Source organism: Camelus dromedarius, chromosome 28 (genome assembly GCF_036321535.1).
Source record: "Camelus dromedarius isolate mCamDro1 chromosome 28, mCamDro1.pat, whole genome shotgun sequence".
In the NCBI taxonomy this organism is placed as follows: Eukaryota; Metazoa; Chordata; class Mammalia; order Artiodactyla; family Camelidae; genus Camelus; species Camelus dromedarius.
This window is the reverse complement of record NC_087463.1, coordinates 18,420,010-18,440,807: the sequence shown is the minus strand read 5'-3', so window position 1 is coordinate 18,440,807 and position 20,798 is coordinate 18,420,010. Positions and strand designations below refer to the sequence as shown.

Genomic DNA, 20,798 nt, shown 5'->3' with positions numbered 1-20,798 from the left:
TGAGTCTAGAACTCAGGGACTGGATAAAAACTGAATCTCTAAATATGTGAGGCTGATGATATGATTAGAGTTACTGAGAGAAATATGGCCATTGTAGCTAAAGGCAAGGATGGCATCACACTGGAAGAGAAGAAATTGTGAAGAAAGCAGGACCAAGATAGGACCCTGGAGTACACCAAAATATAAACGTCAAGTATTGCCAGTTTTTATTTTCTAGAACATAGCTTTTTAAGAAAGGACAGGAAGAATCTTTTAGAGTTGACAGATATGTTAATGACATAGATTGGGGTGATGGTTTCATAGATTTATACACATCTCAAAACTCATTAAGTTGTACACATCAATTAGGTAGAACAAATTCCGTATCAATCATTTATCAATAAAGCTATGTTTTAAGGGAAAGTAATAAAAAGAAATGCATTCTATGCCTAAAAAATAAAAATAATAGAAATTTACAAGGGATAGAATGCTTATGTGCATACAAAGTACCACCCCACAGGATAGCACCTCATTCCCATTGGATGGACCAAAGCTCACATTAAAACACTGTTCATACTCTCTGTGGAAAGGATATGGATCAACCACACCTCTCATGCGCTGCCTGTGGGCATACAAAAGATGCAACCACTATGGAAAGCATCTTGCAATTTCATTTTTTCCATCATATTTAGATAAAATTGACCTACAATTTTGAGTAAGTTTAAAGTGTACAACGTATTGATTAGATATACTTAGGTACTGCAAAATGATCCCACCATAGCTTCAATTAAGTCCTCAATTATATCACAATTATATCTCCTTTTTGTGAGCTGTTTTTGATCAAGGACAGCTGTCTAATTGTTGATCTCTGAGGGGGAATGGAGGCTGGGGTCTCCTCCGTGGCAGTTTAGGTGATGTCACTCCAGAAATCTTTAAATCTCTATGGCTGTGCAACGCACTTGTAGATAAAGGGTTCCTCAAGTGTACAAAGAGACCTGCGTCAGTACTTTCTTATAAAATTAAAGGTATTACCAATGGATCCAGTAATTCCATGCCTTGATGTTACACTAGAGCTCTGAATACACATGTCACAAAAGGACTGTATGAAAACCTTCATTGATGCGTTATTTGTGACTGTCGAAACCTGGGGAAAACTCGAGTTTGTGTCAGCAGGTGAGCTGTAATGCAAACTAAAGGGGGGCACTTGGTGGTGAAAAGAAGAAACTACTGATCCTGCAGAAACATGGATAAAAGCGCGACACTGTGCTGTGCAAAACAGGGACTGGATAGAGAGAGCACACGTCCTGTGATTCCAGCTATATGGTGCCCTGAACAAGCAAAACGAATGTGTGGTGACAGAAAGCTGCTTGGCGGTTCCCGAGACTGGACTTGAGGAAGAAATTGATTGTTCAAAATTCCAAGGAAAATGTCTGAGTGAGACGAATGCTCTACAACTTGATTGGATGATGGTCACAGTGGTTTGTATTTGCCCACAGTCATCACACTGCACTCTTATAACGTGTGGATTTTACTTTATGTAAATGGTACCTCAATAAATTTGATTAAGAATGAGATAGAGGAGGAGATTTGAACAAAGCACCCGTAGTAGGTATTGCCTCAGAATTATTTCTGGTGTAGGGAAGTGCTTCATAATTAAAGCTGTTTTTAAGACAGCCCCCTATTTAGGAAAACAATTTTCAAGGTGCATTAGGTATACTTCCATTTTATCTCATTTAATTTTATTTTATTTAAAACATATTTTTTCAATTTTTTTTATTGAGGTGTGGTTGATTTACAATGTTACTTTCAGGTGTACAGCCAAGAGATTCAGGTATACATATACATGCAAATTCATTTCTTCTTTTCACACTCTTTTCCATTATATGTTATTATAAGAAATTGAATATAGTTCCCTGTATTACACTGTAGGTCCTTGTTGCTTATCTTTTTTATATATAATAGTGTGTATCTGTTCACCCCAACTCCTACTCTATCCCTTCTCCACTCTTTCCCCTTGGTAAACATGATTGGTTTTCTATGTCCATGAGTTTGGTTTTGATTTCTAAATAGAATTTGTATCATTTCATAAAAATTCCACATACAAGACATATCATATAATATTTCTCTTTCTCTGTCTGACTTACTTCACTAACTATGATATATGATAATCTCTAGGTCCATCCATGTTGCTACAAATGGCATTATTGCATTTTATTTATAGCTGAGTAATACTGCATTCATCTCACTAATTTTAAATGGTGTGTACTCAAAGGCAGAGATTCAATAAATCTTAAATTCCAAATGTTTACTGTTTCATAAAAGACAGTAAGTCAAAAATGATATTGGTGTGTGTGGTGTCGGGGGTGGGAGTGGAGGATCTGTACACTAGTATGCTTGGAGACTAAACCTTGATTCTCACTGTACACAGTGGGAAAGTCAAATATTGTGTTACTGTTTTCATGAAACTGGTTGTGATCTTGTGGTCTGGGGACTCCTAGAGTCTGTGCAACACACAAGAAGAATCCTTTGCACACAAGTGAATGCTGTCTACTGGATTAGGACTTCAGAAAGTATATATTGAACTTAAGCAGAAACTGAGCCATTAAAATATTGAGAAAGAAGCCACATTCCAGAGGGTGAAGAAGGAGAAACATGGAGTCTAGACGCTCAAAAACTTGAAGGAGAAAAGAAGTTTATATACAGGGAGTGGCTGGAGAGACGGACTTTGCTTGCTTAACAATGAGAGAGAATGTCAATGTGTTGACACCAGGAGGCGGCCCCACCCGAGACACAGAGGTTCATTCAGGAAAGGTGTGTAATTGCTGTTCCTGAGGAAATGGAGGTGGTAATACAAAGAGAGAAGGAAGAGTTACAGGTTACAGGGCACAAAAGTCTGAAGATTAGAGGATGACGGGAAGACGAAGAAGTTCCAAAATAATATTCGTTTGTCTTTAATGAAATAGGAGGAAAAGACACCAAGTGAAAATGATCAGGCTATGGGATGAGTAGAGAATTTAAGAAAGGAAAGCAAGTTTACAGAAGCTTTGAGGGAAATGCAAAAAGGAGCTGACTCAAGATAATAGAAAGATTGGGAAACACTGTTGGGAGAACAGCTTAAATCAGAAACCATGGCCCAAATGTGTGCATGTGTGTGTGTATCAAAATAGACATAAAATGGAATTTACCACTTTAATGATTTCTAACCCAACAATCCAGTGGCATTAAGTACATACATTGTTGTGTGGCTGCCACCAGTATGGTGGTTCCTCAAACTGGTTCCCAGAAGAGTTGCACCATTCCCACCAGCAATTCTCAAGTGTTCCATGTTCTTCACGTCCCTGCCACACTGTGAGCTTCTGTTGTGGACATTTCCATATCTGCTTTCGAAAAAAGTCTGCTCAATCCTTTGAAATTTTTCAATTGGGTTTTTCCTTTTTGCTGTTGTATGTGAGTTGTAGGAATTCTTGACATATTATGAATGTTAAACCTTTACCAGATATATGATCGGAAATGTTTTTCCACGTTCTGTTGGCTGTTTTACACTCACTAGATGGTGCCTTAAGATGCATAACAATTGTAAATGTCAATGATGTCCAAGTTATTCATTTTCTCTTTTGATCCCTGTGTTTGCGTGACATATCAAAGGAATCAATGTGAAATCCTATGTCATATTTTCCTATCATGCGTTCCTCTAAGAATGTTGTAGTTTTAGCTCTTACATTTAGGTTTTTGATTTGTGTTTATAAAAGATACTTCTTCGGAGTTTTCTTTTTCATACTGTATGTCTAGCTTCGATTTCAGGGTAGTGTTGCCCTCAAAGAATAAGTGGGGAAATGCACCCTCCTCTTCAATTTATCGGTAGAGTATGAGAAGGAGTACTGTTAACTTTTTAAAATATCTGCTGGAATTCACCAGTGAATCCTTTCAGCCCAGGGCTTCTCTTTTGCAGAAGAAACAATGATTTTTCAGTGAAGAAAAAATAAGACCACATTCCTTTTCATCATCACATTAAATATAATCCATCCACCATCCTGTCTACGAAACATCATTCTCTCTCCCAGGATCCCGCCACTCAATAACATTAAGAATCGCAGGGTGTTTCCCAAGTTGGGATGAAGAGGGGAGTCATCAGCCTTCTGCTTGTTTAAAGAGGAAACACCAGAATTCTCTTTTGTCCCCCAGAAGGTCTTGTACTGCTGACCTGCTGCTGGAATCGCTGCCACATGGTGTCCCTAGTTGTGTGGCCAGAAAGGGGAACACCTGGCAGCACACAGCAACACCATGTCCGGATCTGGACCCCGCAACAGTGATGGCCAAACCCTTTGCTCAAGAACAACTCAGAACTTCCCCTTCAAACTCCCATACTTTTTAGTTGACAGCTAACATTTTACCCATAATGGAAGTAGTTACAAATGATATAGTTTATGTCCTAATATGCTTGTTGCATTTTTAAAATAAAGCTCTTACGTCACACTTTTAAATCCATCCAGTGGAGTCTACCTCTATGATACCCACTGTCACCCATTTTGAATCACATGAACAAACCCTTCAGTGTTCAAATATTTTATTTGAAGTCATGCTGTAAGGGAAATATATATTCACCCTACTCTCTCCTAAGAATTTCATTAGAATGAATATTTTTATATCTTAAAATATAACTTTACCATACTTCTTTCCAATGAAATTGTTTTTAAGTTTAAAGTAGAAATTTTTCTTATTTCCCATGATCATATTTCTCTAAATGTTCCAAGGTCTCTTTGGATTGAGCTATCAGTACACTGACTGGTAGTATAAAATTAAAAACAAATACCAAAATACAAAAATTGGATCAATTATAACAAAACATGAAATCTAAGTTTTTAAATTGAAGCAGCATCTCTTAATGAGATGAATCAGAACAAAATTTCTCTGGATTTTTCATTTAAAATAAAAGTGTATTTTACTGAAACCTCACTGATTTTGCATCTAACATAGATTCTTGGAATTTGTTCATTGCAGATTGAATCATTAAACATTTTAGAGAGGAAATAGAGCAAAGAGCCACTTGCACAGGAGGATAATCATGATGAGATTCAATTAAATAGATTGTATGTATTTTACTGAATTCTGTCCATCATATCTGCAAGACATTTTATAGGTTGTATTCAAGGTTAAAACTATATAAGCCAGTAAACATTTCAGTTTTCTTGGTGTGTTTGTATATATATATTTTTTTATTGATGTACAGTCAGATTACACTGCTGTGTCAATTTCTGGTGTGCAGCATAATGCTTCAGTCATACATGAACATACATATATTCAATTTCATATTCTTTTTCACAATATTTTTGGTGCTTTTGTGCCTGAAATAAGCATCAGAAAAAGCAGAAAAGAATTTGTCACATGTAAATTCAAACGTAGAAATTTCATGTTTAGTGTTCAGCAGCAATTCAAGTGATCTTTTGCTTTGATGCACAGAGGAATGCAAACTGGAAAATAGTCAAAATTTCAAATAAGTTGAGTTACTTTGCAAAATTGCCATTAGTCTCACTGTCCCCCTGCCTTAACTTTTGTGTGATCTTTATATATATAATTTCAAGGGACAGGTTCAAGGCAGGAGTTTCCTGGCCAGTAAGACATAATTACTGGTACCTATGAGAATAAATTTTATCTTGAATAACTGAGAAACTGAGGGAGGTGACGACACTGCTCCTGGCAGGCCGGGTGAGATGCATCTTAAAACCAAGATCATTTCTTGGACAACAGCGGCTGGTTCCAGAGATAATAAGATGACAAGTGTATGGTGATGAGATGGTCTCAGAGTTTGGTTCAGGGCATGAGGCTTTGGAAATCACTTCTGACCCAAAAGTAAGGGAAACTTGGCACACCTCCCTCGTCACTGAGTCCCTGCATCCAGCGCTGTGTTATGGACCCCTCACTTAACCCACTACTAAGTCACACGAAGTAACTAAGGACCCACTGTATGCAGAATGGATCACTAAAGAAGCTAGAAAAATATGATCACATATACTATAAAACCATTGCTAAATTCAGATTGAATCATCAAGAAGCATTCATCAAAATGTACGAAGTCAACAATCCGTTATTCCTGGCTACTGATAGATGCGGGACGAAAAAAATCTCTCTGTGTCCAAAAAGCACACTTATTCCACTGAAACAGTAACAGAGCCCCGTAACACAAGAGGGGGGAGGTAGTGTCATTTTATTGATAAGATGACAAGTTACAGAATACATTTTACCTGAGGACTTTAATCAATCCTTCGTTCATGGAAGATATCAATCAATACAAATCTTAGGTATCAATCCAAAGCTAAAAGGAGGCAAGGGCTGTGTGAATGGCAGTAGAGGTGGGAGACGTCAGAGAGGGATGGAGCCTGGAGCTGGGAGGGAGGGAAAGGAGGGGCCCTAAGGTGAGGGAAATGGACTAGGGAGCGCCTGGATTGAAGCTGCTACAGTGGCTAGATGACCAGGTAAGCACAGAGGGCCTGCCTGCAGTGGGCACCCAGGAAAAGCAAAGAGCCTGCACTTAAGGGAGGCAGTGGAGAGGGAGTGCAAGACAGAAAGCCAGAGATATGGAGGAGACCTGAAGGTAGCATCCAAGGGAGAGGAGTCAACAAGTGACAAATAATTCAAAAATTCACTGTAAAGGGGGACTCTCGGGGGCTAACAGGGAGTCACTGCTAGGCTTCAGCAGGAAAGACTGAGAGGTGAAATGGGGTGAGGCCACAGTGGATGCAGAAATAGATGGGGAATCTGCACGCGTGGTGTAAACCTCAGCCCGAAAGGACAAACCACAGATGTTGTCAGTGTTTCTGCAACAAACCACATGGACAGCAGACGGCTCTCAGAGCTGCCCTGTCACAAGTGGGTGTCGTTGGACCCCCAGTGAGCAAGCCCCCTCCTGCCCCAGAACTTCAGTTCAGTGGCCAGTCTCCCCACTTTCCCCACCCACAAAGCAACAAAGATAGTCATGCATCTGTTTTCAATGTGCATTTTTCTCCACTGAGCATTAGGTTTCAATCATGAATCACGAATATCTGATTCATTTATGTTCAGCACTGTCAGATATACTATTGTGTGAACCCATGGTAATTAGATTTCCTTATTCTTCCATTTTAAATGTCATAATTTTCTCTACTTCTTACCATTGCTGACAGTACTGCCATTAACCCTCAATACACGTATCCCTGAGCACCACATGTGAGGGTATGCACAGCTCAGGTTAAAAAGAGAATTGCTGAATCTTAACCACATACCACCAAGGGTTACCAAGTTGCTTGTAATAACTAACATTTTCATCAGCATTTCATACTAATTCTCTACTTCTACATCACACCAATCCTTAGTTTTTAACAAATATCAGCATTCCTGGTGTTAATCTCTTGTTTACATATTATTATATTTTCCTTACAGAGAAAAATCAAGCATCATATTACAGTAAATGTGTATATGTATTTTCGGATTTAGTTGAAAGATCCAAAAATGTTGTCCTTCCGATCTCTGTTGGATGACTTTCCCACACCTTCACAAGAAAGCAGCTGATGCCACGATGATTATAATCACCATTGTCACTATAGCAGCTGAGCACCACAGCCACAGATGTCCCAACACCTGTCTCCCACCTGCACTTCCTGTCTTCCCTCCATCACTGACCACTTGATGCTACTATACGCCATACACCTGTACTCTGTTTCCTCTCCACAGGTGCTTCTCAATAAGTGGGCAACGTGATCCCCAAATTCCATCTGAAGATGTCTTTCCTAAAGCTACTTACTCAGCATTCTAGTCAAGGGTCTATCAAATGTCATCAAATGTCAAATGGGCAATTAAGGAAGATTAATAAACTGACTATACCAAGTCTGATCAGGACTAAGACAGTAGACGGAGAATAGGTGAAGCATCCCAGGGCTGGCAACAGCAGGGAGACAGTGCCACCCAGAACCTGGAGGGCAAAGGCAGGGATGGTGACCAAAATCCAGAGGAAGTGGCTGTAGGTGCAGAAAAGGCTGCCCAATAAGACCTGTGGCCTTTGGTAAGGAATGTCAGCCACTCTTTGACAACCCAACTCACAGGAAGTCGAGTGACCAAGCGCCGTACCTCACCCAGCTGGGAGTCTTCCCTTGCTGCCTCCCACTGACCAAATGCAATGTCCCCAGAGGACAAGGACCCTGACTATGTCTCCCTACATCTCTGCCTCTGAGGGTCATTGAAGGTTGAAAGAGTGAAGGATCAAACTGGAGAAGGAAAATAAAATTCCCAGCACACCTCTATCCTGGGGAATTGAATCTCTTTATACTTCTAGAACTTTCCATCTCCATTAATACTGCAGAGACTGGAATCAACAATAATTAATATTGCTTTATATTAATATTGCTTTATACAAATAATATATTCAGATAGATAAGGAACATCATGGATCAAATTAACACAGGAACAAAAGACTTGACTAGATTTTCACAAACGAAGAGATTCAACTACAACAGCGATGTAAAATAAAATGAGCATGGATTCCATCTGTTGCCTCTAAAATAAAACTTTTGAAGTCTCACAGAAAACTAGAAGCCATTGGGATGAAGGGCACCAAATAAATGATGGGGAGGCAACCGATTATGAGTGAATATTGAGGAGTAACTTACAAGATGGTAGGTGGGCACCTGGTAAATTACCTGCATGGCCAGAAATGTAAAAGGGACAATGGGACATTGGCTACAAAAGGCAGTGGGAACAATATTTTGTGTTTACACAGTATGAAATAGAGGACTGGGAGGCTACCGCTGAGAAAATATCAAGAGACATACAGTCATAGGAAAATATATTTCAGAGAAACAAGGAGGGAGAGGGACAGTCCTAGGAAAAGGAAGAAGCTGCAGTGGGTTCCTTGGCAGCTGACAGGAAGGCCAAGGTGAAACAAAGAAGAGGGAGTTGCCACCTACGAGGAGCAACTTAACAGTGCTGACCATCTTCCCGCCCTTCACAAGGAACGAAGGTCTAGGAAGACAGGACATATTTCTTCACCAATCAGTAAAGATATAACAAACAGCAGGATGATTCCTGAAAGGGTAATTTCCCCTTAAGTTTTATTGGGTTCTGGATTCTTGGAGACAATGATGTCGGTGCATATGCAGAAAATACCCGATGGCTTAGGTCGGCAAGTACCACCTTAAAAACCATTCTGACAATTGCTGAGTCTTCTGTGACGCTATACGACATCAGCGTGTCATAACTCATCTATTACCTGCCAGGAGCACTTTTCAAAACCAAGACGGGTGGAGAAGTATGACATGGTTTCGTATTTAAATGAACTCTCTTTCAATGTAACCAAATTCCTGGTCCTTAGCAATCAACACCTCTTCTCAAAGACAAAACGCATGACAAACCTTCGTGATTCAGTCACAGGGCGAATCAGCCTTAGCCAGTAGCTCCCATTAGTCCATCTGGGCTGCTCTGTCCCGCAAACTTTCCCTCATGCTCCAGGCTGAGCTTCTTGCTTCTGCTCCTCTAGGGTCGGGCCTCTTTCTCTTTGAGCCCAAAGAAACCCATCCCCCTCCCACTCACAGCCTCCACTTGCTCTGTGACGGTGACGTGTGGCCCAACCCTGAACAGAAGCTCCCGGTCCTTGTGTTTGTAGTTTTTCATCCAAGGACTTCTCTCCTGCCACTGCCTTCTGATTTGGACCTCTTCATCAAGACTCAATACTCTACACCCTCCCTCAGCCTTACCTAATCACAGCTCAGGGGTCTATTTCCTTCAGTCCCGTTCAGGTGTTATACCCACAGACAGATGCGACCTGAGAAGAGCAGAGCCTGGGGGCAGGGGGATCGGCAGAAACAGCTTTCAGTTGTAGAAGACAGATCCCTTCTCCCTTCACAGCGTGTCTCCGTCCCCTGGGCTTCTGGGACCTCACTGTAGGTGACACTTCCTGAGAATGCGTGACGTGCAGAGACAGAGACTCAGCGACAGGACCGTCGACAGTCACGGGGCTGGTGCAGAGAATCAGAACTCACGCCTCCAGACGCTCATCGCGTTCTGGTGGGAACGTGAAGTGGGGCAGCGGCTGTGGACGGCAGTCGGGCAGTTCTTCTAAATCAAACATAGACTTGCCAAAAGACCCAGAGATTTCACTCTTAAGCATATGCCTAAGGTGTGAAAACGTAGGTCCACACTGAAACGTCTACATGAGAGTTTATGTCAGCCTAACTCACAAGGCTACACAAGACCCAAAGTAATCCACACATGAACGGATTTGTTTTAAAAGTGGTATATCATACCAAGGAACACTATTTAGTCCTCTAAAGCAATGAAGCACCAATTTATACTCCAACATGAATGAACCTTGACGATATTATTCTACGTGAAACGAGCCTGATACAGAAGGTCACATACTCTGCGATTCCATTTACAGGAAATATCCACAATAAATAAACCCACAGAGACAGGAAGCAGATTAGTGGTTTCCAGAGACTGGAGGAGAAGTATGGAAGGACTTTCTTTGGGGAGTGATAAAATGGCTCTGGAATCAGATCATGCTGGTTTTTGCACAGCCCAATCAGTGTACAAAGCACCAGTGACTTGCACATTTTTCAGTGGTGAACCTTACAGTACAGACATCCCTGGGGACCTATGGGGGACTGGGTCAAGGACACCCCAGGATTCCCAAGTCCATGAGTGCTCAAGGGCCTTGTATAAAATGCCCTAAAGCCTATGTACATTCTCCTTTATGCTTTAAATCATCCTTCAGTTTCTATAATACCTCAGACAATGGGAAAGGTACATCAATAGTTATGAATACAATGTAAAATAGTGGCTGGAGTGGGGCAAACACAAGGTTTGCTTTTTGGAAGTTTCTGTAGTTTTCTTAATATATATTTTTTCCATCGGATTGGTTAAATCTGTGGATGCGGGAAGAGTGGATACAGACAGCTGACTGTATGTGCATGATATCCCACTTGGAAAGTCAGTCCACACTACAAACTTCCCACATCTGGTGGTAGGGGAGACCCTGGGCCAGACGCCTTGGACATACAGGCTGTCCCCTGCCACCGCCGTGTCGCAGGGTACAGTCTACTCTGGGGAAGAAACGAACTTACTTCTGTCCACCTCTAGTCCCTCTCAGAGTTACTCATTTCTTCCAAATCCCGGCTTGATGGAGCCATTTGGGGGAATGGAGGGTGGGCAGGATTTGGTCCTCTCTCTAAGTCACACACACAGAGAGACATACCAACCCCATCCCCCACTCCCTGCTCCTGGTTGTCTCTGATTGGAGCCCTAGAGGAGTGTCTGAGCCCCAGCCTCCCCTCCTAGCGACTCTGGGGCCCAAGGAGGAGGGTTCCGCGGCTTTCATGTTTGACCCAGTCCCGCCCCATCACATGCTGTGGGAGTACATTAACTCTCTGGAGAGTGCAGAAGAGACAGGGGGTTTCCATTTAAACAGGAGGAGAAATGGCATTTGAAGCCCACACTATGTCTAACGTAGTGTGTGGGGTGGGTACACATGCAGCTCCGGAGCCAGCTACCTGCCTGGACAGCTCGCCTGTGCAATTCACGGCCCAGAGGAACCTGGGCTTTGGTTCAGCCACTGTGTGCCTCATTCTGTCATCTGTGAAATGGGGGAAACAAAGGGACCAGCCTCAAAATGTGTTGAAGACGGAAAGGGATGAACACATAACCCCACGCAGTAAAACCCAACAGTGACTAATAAGATTCTGCTACCGAAACACGAGATACATGAAGACACTGAGGCTTCAGTGACAAGACACGTAACCATGGCATTCAAAGAACAGTTTTTCCTCCTTTTTCTCTCTGGCATTAGACTCCGTTGTCCAGACCAAGAATCTGAAGCCGGCGTGCTCAGGGGCAGACTGACCAAGACATGTCGTGATTCTGTAGCACAAATAATTTATTTTCTGTTACACCTTTGTGTAAAAGTGAGAATACTGCCACCAAATTGGCCCCTGTTGGCATCCATGGTTCTTCTCACCGAGAACATGTTAACACTGCAAGGGAAATGAACCTCCCACTGACCTCAGAAATCAGGCCACACCGGGCTTGGCTGCAAGAGGCACGAGCGGGAGGACCACTGCCGAGGTCCAGCCGCTAAGGGAAGGCAGATGACGCCTGTTCTCCTTCTATGGCTGGGAAACCTTGTCTATATCTGTTGTGCTGAGAATTCAAGCTATTTTCTGCTTATAAAGAATAATTCTGAAGGAACTTGATCTGTGAAAAGACATTTCAGAGCATAAAATACAAAATACAAGCTTTTTAATTGTTTGCATTGGAACTGATTGTAAAGACATTCAATGTGTAAGAGAAGAAAGAATTTTAAGGGTTCTTTCTGGTTGTGGGTAGTGGCTCGGATCACGGGAAGGCGTTGGAATTAACTATATTCTCATTGGTAATAGAAAGGCACCTACATGCATTTCATATGAGCACAGGATTGCAGGTCCCAATTTCTGCTGCTGAAAAGGAAATACAGGAAAAGAATAATTATCTTGTCTTTGCTCATGGAGATTTCACCTCAGGAAGGTGATGGTCACTCAGGAAGCTGGTGGTTAGCCAGGTGAAGAAACCAAAGGTTGATTTACTTGAAATTGCAGCTGCTCTGGGCAGTGGGAGGTGCAAGAGGGAGCTATATATTCCCATCTCACCGCTCACCGCGCAGACGCCGACAGGCTCCCCGCCCACCTCTGCCCCCTCCAGGATCACAGGTAAGGGCTGCCAGCAGCGCTGCTTCACTACTCGGAGCTCTGTTGAAAGTAGTAACAATAATGTGTATCGTCTCATTGGTCTGTTTCATTTTGTCTGATTGTATTTTACTTACTCTGCCAGGGCAATAGGAAAACGCCTTTGTCATCTGATTTACTCTTTAGGTAATTTCTTTATTTCCAAAAAGAATCAAATACTCCATTAGGAGCACATGGGATCGTGGGGTAACATGTCTGTCACCCACAGATGCTTCAAAAAAAAGTCAGGGAAGTGCCTCATGAGACATGGATGCATGTCACCACATCAGTCTTTGTCTCGGTACCTGTTACAATGCATTTTCTACCCAGTCTTAGTACAGTCAGCAAGGATGGAAAGATAAAAGTCTATTTGTTTTTTCATAAACGTTGTCTTTAAATATTAATTTTGATACTCCTCTAATGATGAAATGTACACAAGTACACTTTAAAAGGCTTGAAAAGTAAAAAGAAGACAAACTAGTTACCAGAATCCCACAACCCATATACACGGCATGATGTCTTTTAAGAAAATTACAGACTAATCTTCCCTTCAGTAAAGTCATTACAAAATGTCGGATGCTTTTCCAGGAGCTCCAGAGAGCGTCAAGACACCATGGATTCACTCAGTGGACCAATCAGCCACTTCGCAGTCGATCTGTACCAACAGATCAGACAGAGATCAAGACGGGATAATATCTTCTATTCCCCCCTCAGCATCATGTCAGCCTTTGGCATGCTTTACTTGGGGTCCCGAGGAAACACTGCTGCACAACTTCAGAAGGTAGGTGGCAGCTTCCTTTACCTGGAACAGTTGGCACTGATTCCTCTGTTGTCTTGTGTGCAGATGGTCACACATCTGGCTGTCCCCAGGGCTCGCACAGAGAGCCGCAAGCAGCCGCGTGACTGGGTGGGCCCGGGGTGGTGGGGGACACACGTCTCCCCCAGTGCCCGGCCCCCTCTGCTTCCCTGAGCCCAGCCCTCCTCTGGGACCCACATGAACCCCTACAACTGTCCCCCAACTAGAGGGGAAGAGCTCAGGTAGAAGTGACACATTGACTAAACTCCGTGGGAGGCAGCTTCGCGTGCTCCCTCTGCAGTGAGTGAAAATGAATCAGGAGTGTTTGAAGTGGCTCGTGATCAGCCCGCTTTGCTGGGTCGTCAAGGAGCAAAATGCTTACACTTTGCTTTACGTTCTTCTTAAGTCTTTGTTTCTTTATTGATTTTTACTTTAGTTTCCTTTGGTCTTTTGTTTTTTTTTTTGTTGTTGTTGTTGTTGTTGTTTTCTTCGGTTCTTTCTTCCTCTGTCTTTCTTTGATGAAGGTAGGTCGTTAGAGTAAAGCTTCTTCGTCCCACTTCCTGTCTCCTGCAGGCCCTTCACTTTAAGGAAGTCGCAGAGAACCCAACAGCAGGAGCCACAGCGGATCCCGTGAGTCCCAGGGCACCTGGGCCTGGAGGGAGGTCACACATCCGAGACGGTCGCACGTTACACTGGGAATTTCAGATAAACGGAGAAGACTTTACTATCATGGGCATCTTCAGCAAAGTAGATGGGACAGATTGTTTCTCATTTCATATTAGATACTTATTTACTTCATCTGTTTTCCTGAGAGGTGATTAGCTTCTGCTTAACAGCATGTGTTCTGGAGCCCAAAGGTAGCTTCAAATTCCTGCTCTGCTTATCACAAATGGGGAACGTGGCAAAATACAACTACTCTGGGCCTCAGAGACCTCATCCCAATGAAAGATTTGCTGCTGTACATGCAAACACACACAAAACATGACAACAGTGCCTAGACAACAAAAACCCTGATGCATAATATGTATTGCTAGTATATAATAACCATAATGATGGTAATCACAATACGTTAGTAAACTTACATAATTTTACTTAGCTCATAAATAAAAGTGAAAGTAACCATAAGTTCAGGTATACTTTGAAAATGTTTGAATGAGAGTTCTGGTGTGCAGCCCAAATGCTCCATAACTTTTAGAGCAAGTAGGTTCTGTATTCAGACAGGCCTGAGTTGAAAACTTGGGCCTGCCACATTTGTTCTCCAGGGAGAAGTTTTTTAATTATCCAAGCTTTCCTGATTTCATGTTAGCTGGACTAAATAAAGAGATGCTGATGGAAAGCCGATAGCAGTGTACCCGCCACAAATGGCTCCTCACCCAGAGTGTGGTGCTCGTGAGTGAACAGCCATTGAGCACAACCTGTAGGTCTTAGAAGGTAATCCCACCAAGAAGTACAAGGGGCCTTCACGTCACAACATAGGAAATGATGCAAATTAGACACTCCTGTACCACTGGTGACTATTAGGGATGCAGTCTCGTTCTAGCGCTTAGGGTTACCTGGGAAGCCAAATCTGACTGTGAGACAATTAAGGCACAGCTAGCAGTGGAATGGTGCTGCATCTCTGGTTCAAAGGAGAAATGTTTGGAGTATGTCAGAGCAGCAGGAATTTCTGAGAAGGTTGAATGTAAGGATTATGAAGGATATTTGAGGTAAAATACACCAAAATTGAAGAATAACGACAAACATCACAGAGGGGATGCCAAAATTTAGGCACAGATCTGACAAACTTAGGTGGGTTTAATATTTATATTGAGAGAAACTGATGAGCTCTCGTTTTGATGTTTGAAGGCTGAAAATCCAGAAAATCATCACTTTCAAAAGCTTCTGACTGAATTAAACAAACCCACCAACTCCTATGAGTTGAAAGTCGCCAACAGACTCTATGGCAGAAAGGAGTTTCCCTTTCTTCAGGTGAGTTTCCCTGGCCTGCCCACACCTTTCGTCTGCATCCTGGTCCTCTGCCCCCCGGTCTCCAAATGGGGGAGGAGTGGCAGGTGAGCCTGGCTGACCCCCACAGAGAGCATTTACCCCGGGGACTTCGGATTCCCGCACCACAACCCACCCGCGGGTTGTCCCAGAGCCTGACCACCCACCAGTGAAGTGGGGATAGGATGGTCTCACATCCTCTCTCTGGTCATAATGGAACATAATTTAATTTGGGAATGCTTACATAGTTACTGATGAGTTACTCTTAATTCCTCATTTCTTCCTTCCCATGTCAAAGGAATACATGGATAATGTGAAGAAGTTGTACCTAGCCAGTGTGGAATCTGCTGATTTTGCAAATGCTGCAGAAGAAACTCGACAGATGATTAATTCCTGGGTGGAAAGGCAAACTAATGGTACGTTATGAAAGGTTATGAAAGGGTCACTCACTAAAAAACACTTGAGTCCCCATGATGTGTGACCCCCCCATGCTGGACACCACATGCAGTGCCAGGAGAGGGGTGAGATGAGACTGCAGAGGATGGAGGAGGACATGCAGATGGTGGGATGGTCCCAGTAAATGTGGAGAGAAACAAGGTGACCCAGGAGGGAACCCAGCACCAGCTCCTGGAAACACAGCTGGAGTCTGGGGGTGAAGTATCTTTGTGAATCCCAGGTCTCGGCTCAAACTTCACTTGATTTCACACTTTTTTCTTTAAATTAGAGTCTTAAATTCTGGATTATTATCACTAGGAGACAATATTAAAGGATTCCCTTATCCTTTGTTACTTGGGAAACAAGCAGCTCCCCTCTGAACCATCCTTCTTGTCACCTGTCGCAGAGCTGCATGGCCCGTTGTCCATGCCCACATCCTGCAGGGATGGTCACAGCCATCTCCCCAACCACGGCAGGTGGCTGGACAAAGTCTCCATCCTCTGAACCACGTCCTACCTCCATCCCAATTATAGGTCAAACCTACAGCAATTCAAAGTGGAGAATGAAGAGGAGGACACCCCAGGGAGTGGTGTTAGGGTCCATGTCATTCATCCTAAAGAGCATTCAGGCCTATTTCTTCTGAGTAGTGAGTCAAAAGTGAACAGATAGGAAGAGAGAGAGGAAGGAAGTAGGAGTTATTAAGAAAGGAAGAATAGAACAAAGTCGGATGAAACAAGAGAGGAAAGCAGGTGTTGAGGGACCAGGAGGGAAGGATACATTGAGAGAGGGAGGAAATTGAATCCTGGAAAGATCAGCTGAAATCACTTCATCCACATTCAGTGTGAGATGACGGATGTCACCACAGACAGAGACTGAACACTTTCCCAGTCACAAGAAGGGGTCTCCATGAGGGTACCTTCAACAGGCTGGTGACTCGGGGAAATGGCACCTTATGAACTTCTGGGCATGGTGTCCCTAATATGGTGACTTGTGTGAATGTTTCAATGATCAGCTGTAACTTTCAAAGCATCTTCAAGAAAAACCTCGTGTGCCTTCAGGAAGACCTTCCATTTTCTTTCTTTGCAGGAAAAATCAAGGATCTGTTTCCCAGAAATTCTCTTGACAGCTCCACCGTTCTGGTGCTGGTGAACGCGATCTATTTCAAAGGGCAGTGGCACCGGAAATTTAAGGAAGAATACACTGTCGAGGAAGAATTTTGGCTGAGCAAGGTATTGTGTATACTTATTTTTTTTTAATTGTTTTCTTTTTCTATTTTTTTTTAATGAGGAGAGGTAATTACATGTTTATTTATTTTTGGAGAAGGTACTGAGGATTGAATCCAGAACCTCATGCATGCTAAGCATAGGCTCTACCACCTGAGCTATACCCTCCACTTATAATTTATTTTCATGACGTACTACAGCTCTAGCTGAAATGTGAAACTTACATACATAATTATTAACGTAAGCTGCAGGTGTAAAATCAAATTTGTCAAGGCTCTCTTTCCTTACGTAATTTTTTTTTCTTTAATTAGTTGGGTATCCTCATAGAAACTCTTGTCTGTAACTCACAGATTTCCCAGATCATCCCCTAGAAGGAGGATGAGTTTGGTATCTCAATAATATTATACCTTTTTCTGACTTGTGTTCACTTGGCACTTGTTTCCACATTAATTCCTTGCAGGATACAAGCAAATCTGTGCAGATGATGAAAGAAACCAACGACTTCAATTTCGCCTCCCTGGAGGACATGCAATTCAAGATCCTGGAAATACCATACAAAGGCGAGGAGCTAAGCATGATGCTGCTGCTGCCCAATGAAGTAGATGGTCTGCAGAAGGTAAAGCCGTGCACCTCCAAGTCTTCCTACTGTTGCTTTGATTCCTAGCAATGCAAACAAAATAGGCTGTTCATACATTGGTGGTGCTGGCTGGCAGAGATCCAGCACAGAAAAAACAAATAAAAAAATTCCTTATGGATCACAGTATTATAAGAATATATAGAAATTCTGTCCATCACAAGTCACATTAATATTCTGATGAAACTATGGAATGTCAGTTCACAAAACTACATACCTAGCTCCACACCTTAATATTTTGTAGCCATAACAACCTGCAGTAAAATCCAGTCCACCCATTTAAAAACAGGAAAATAACACTCACATGTAGGGGACAGATGGAAATATTTGCAAGTTCATTCACAAACAAAACAAGGAAATAGAAATAACACAGGTGACATATTGCATACTAAATCACAGTGGTTTTGTAGACTGTGGGCAAATAGATTTATTTTGATCCCCACTTTTCAATGTTGAATTATTCTGTTCTGAAGAGCCCAAAAGTCATTCAGAGCCTCATTGCTCGGAGTTTAAAAAAAATAATTAGAGAATTTTCCTCTTCTCATGTTATAATAGTTAAAGTTAATATGTAAAAATTTCAATATACAATGCCAATATCTTACATTTAAACGACATTCTGTTAATGGTCGTCTGCAATTACTGGAGTAGCTGCTGCTGACGCTGATGTGGCAGCGAACTTCCCACACTCAAAATGTATATGGAGTGACACTGGCAACTGGAAATCCTCAGGGAAAGTCCTGTGGCAATAAACGTGAACAAACATCAGAGTACTCTTTCTCCAGCTCTGCGGTCCCCATTATCCGGGACCCCGGGAACCCCAGTTCTAGGATTTAGCCTATGGTAACAAGTCTAAATGAGGCAAACGCTTTTGGACAGAAGTGGCTTAAAATAATGAAAAATTTTAACCAAGGAACAATGGTACATGCTTGTGTTACCAGTACTTTAGCTTAGGGATTGACATGCAGTAAATATATATTCAAATAGATGTTCATTAAATAAACCTATATACACTGAGTATGAATTAAATGAAGTATCATGTAACAATTTAAACCTGATTAGAGAAATACATATCTCTACGGGAAAAGTTTACAAGTAGGTCAAGAAAAAGAAAAGAATGAAAGTAGGATGTATGCTATGAATGCACAACGTAAAACTTTATGAAGGAAAGGACATTAACAAAGAAGTCTTTGAAAATGAGGCGTTCCACACATATGCAGCATGAGAATTGGACAGTTCATCTTTTACAAAATAGTTTTATTTAATGATTCTGTTGCTGCATATACATATATATTTATATATTTATACCTATATACATGTATAGATATTTATACATATGCATCTAATTATGTGTACATATATTGATAAAAATAGCAAAGTCGTGAAAATATAAGATCTTTTATTTGATTAAATAATATATATTCAGGTCTCTGTTAGTTTTGCCTCCTCAGATTGAATCTAATCACTTCAATCTCCTGTACTTACACTTACTGTTAAGATAAAGGTTTCCCACACGTTTCAATCCAGTGTTAAGCTGGGCTCCGTGTCCTTGTTTTCCATCATTACAGTTGGAAGATAAACTCACTGCTGAGAAATTATTAGAGTGGACGAGCTCACAGAATATGAGGACGAGTCAAGTGGATTTACACTTACCTCGGTTCAAAGTGGAAGAGAGCTATGACCTCAACGGCATGCTGGTAGCCCTGGGGGTGGTGGACGCCTTCAGTTTACGGGATGCTGACTTCTCAGGCATGACCAGGAAACACAGGCTGGCGGTGTCTAAAGCCGTACACAAGTCCTTTGTGGAGGTGAATGAGGAGGGCACGGAGGCCGCAGCGGCCACAGGCATCACTGTGGCTTTAACATCAGCATCAATACCACATTTTGAACGTTTCCATTGTGATCACCCTTTCCTGTTCTTCATCAGACACAACAAGACCAACAGCATCCTCTTCTTGGGCAGAGTCTCTTCCCCTTAGATGTGATTACCCTTGCACCACCCTAGGGGCACATGCACAGAGTCCTTCTGATACACTCATTGCTGGAAGCAACAGGTTCTCCTTGATGTGTTTCCCTTTCTAACCTCATGGTCATCACTAAGAATCTAACCATTGGAATAACATTTCTGTCTGTCACTCTCTTTCTACAATCACATGTTGGCCTACTTTATTTCCCGATGATAATTTCTCTTCAGACAAAATGTCCAAAATGTGATAGAAGTATATTTCAACACTTTAAATTCATCTAAATTTGAAATATCATATGTGCTATCTCAAAAAATTATAGCTACTATTCAAACCTATTGACCTAGACACCCAAATGTATTTGAATTTTGGTGGTATGTGGGACACTTACCTGTCCTCATCTTTTGGTTTTATGAAATACATTATCAATAAAACAATGACTTACTCATATCATTTGTTGCTTTTCCTCTTTTTTCTTTTCAACAAAGTGCAAGCACCCACCACACATAGAAAAAATAATTTAGAAATATATGACTGCATTTTTAAACATACAAAGGTAGTAGAGCATGATGACGCAGAAGAGGCAAGCCACTACCAGAACACGAATGGCTCTGTAACCCATGTCCAGAACTTAAACATGAGTCTAGAACTCAGAGACTGGATAAAAACTGAATCTCTAAAGATGTGAGGCTGATGATATGATTAGAGTTACCGAGAGAAATATGGTCATTGTAGCTAAAGGCAAGGATGGCATCACACTGGAAAGGAGAAAGTGAAAAGAAAGGAGGACCAAGATAGGACCCTGAAGTACATCAAGATATAAACGTCAAGTATTGCCAGTTTTTATTTTCTAGAACATAACTTTTTAAGAAAGGACAGGAAGAATCTTTTAGAGTTGACAGATATGTTAATGACATAGATTGGGGTGATGGTTTCATAGATGTATACACAACTCAAAACTCATTAAGTTGTACACATCAATTAGGTAGAACAAATTCCGTATCAATCATTTATCAATAAAGCTATGTTTTAAAGGAAAGTAATAAAAAGAAATGCATTCTACGCCTA

The 20,798-nt window shown here is 41.8% G+C and overlaps 1 protein-coding gene across 4 annotated transcripts in view; it reads left to right on the top strand.

Annotated features, from left to right (window-relative positions):
* Positions 1 to 20,798, top strand: part of LOC135319531 (serpin B4-like) — a 52,674-nt gene that overhangs the window by 7,669 nt on the left and 24,207 nt on the right. The window contains exons 1-8 of one of the 4 annotated variants that reach the window (XM_064480407.1): positions 12,630 to 12,683; positions 13,287 to 13,479; positions 14,068 to 14,124; positions 15,340 to 15,462; positions 15,776 to 15,893; positions 16,999 to 17,141; positions 17,596 to 17,751; positions 19,335 to 20,183. In XM_064480407.1, the coding sequence (XP_064336477.1) occupies positions 13,312 to 13,479; positions 14,068 to 14,124; positions 15,340 to 15,462; positions 15,776 to 15,893; positions 16,999 to 17,141; positions 17,596 to 17,751; positions 19,335 to 19,745 (1,176 nt within the window). In that variant the 5' untranslated portion in view covers positions 12,630 to 12,683; positions 13,287 to 13,311 and the 3' untranslated portion in view covers positions 19,746 to 20,183. Of the gene's footprint in view, positions 1 to 12,629; positions 12,684 to 13,286; positions 13,480 to 14,067; positions 14,125 to 14,375; positions 14,926 to 15,339; positions 15,463 to 15,775; positions 15,894 to 16,998; positions 17,142 to 17,595; positions 17,752 to 19,334; positions 20,184 to 20,798 lie in introns of those variants that run through there. The other 3 variants (XM_064480408.1, XM_064480412.1, XM_064480411.1) reach the window with 3 other exon arrangements.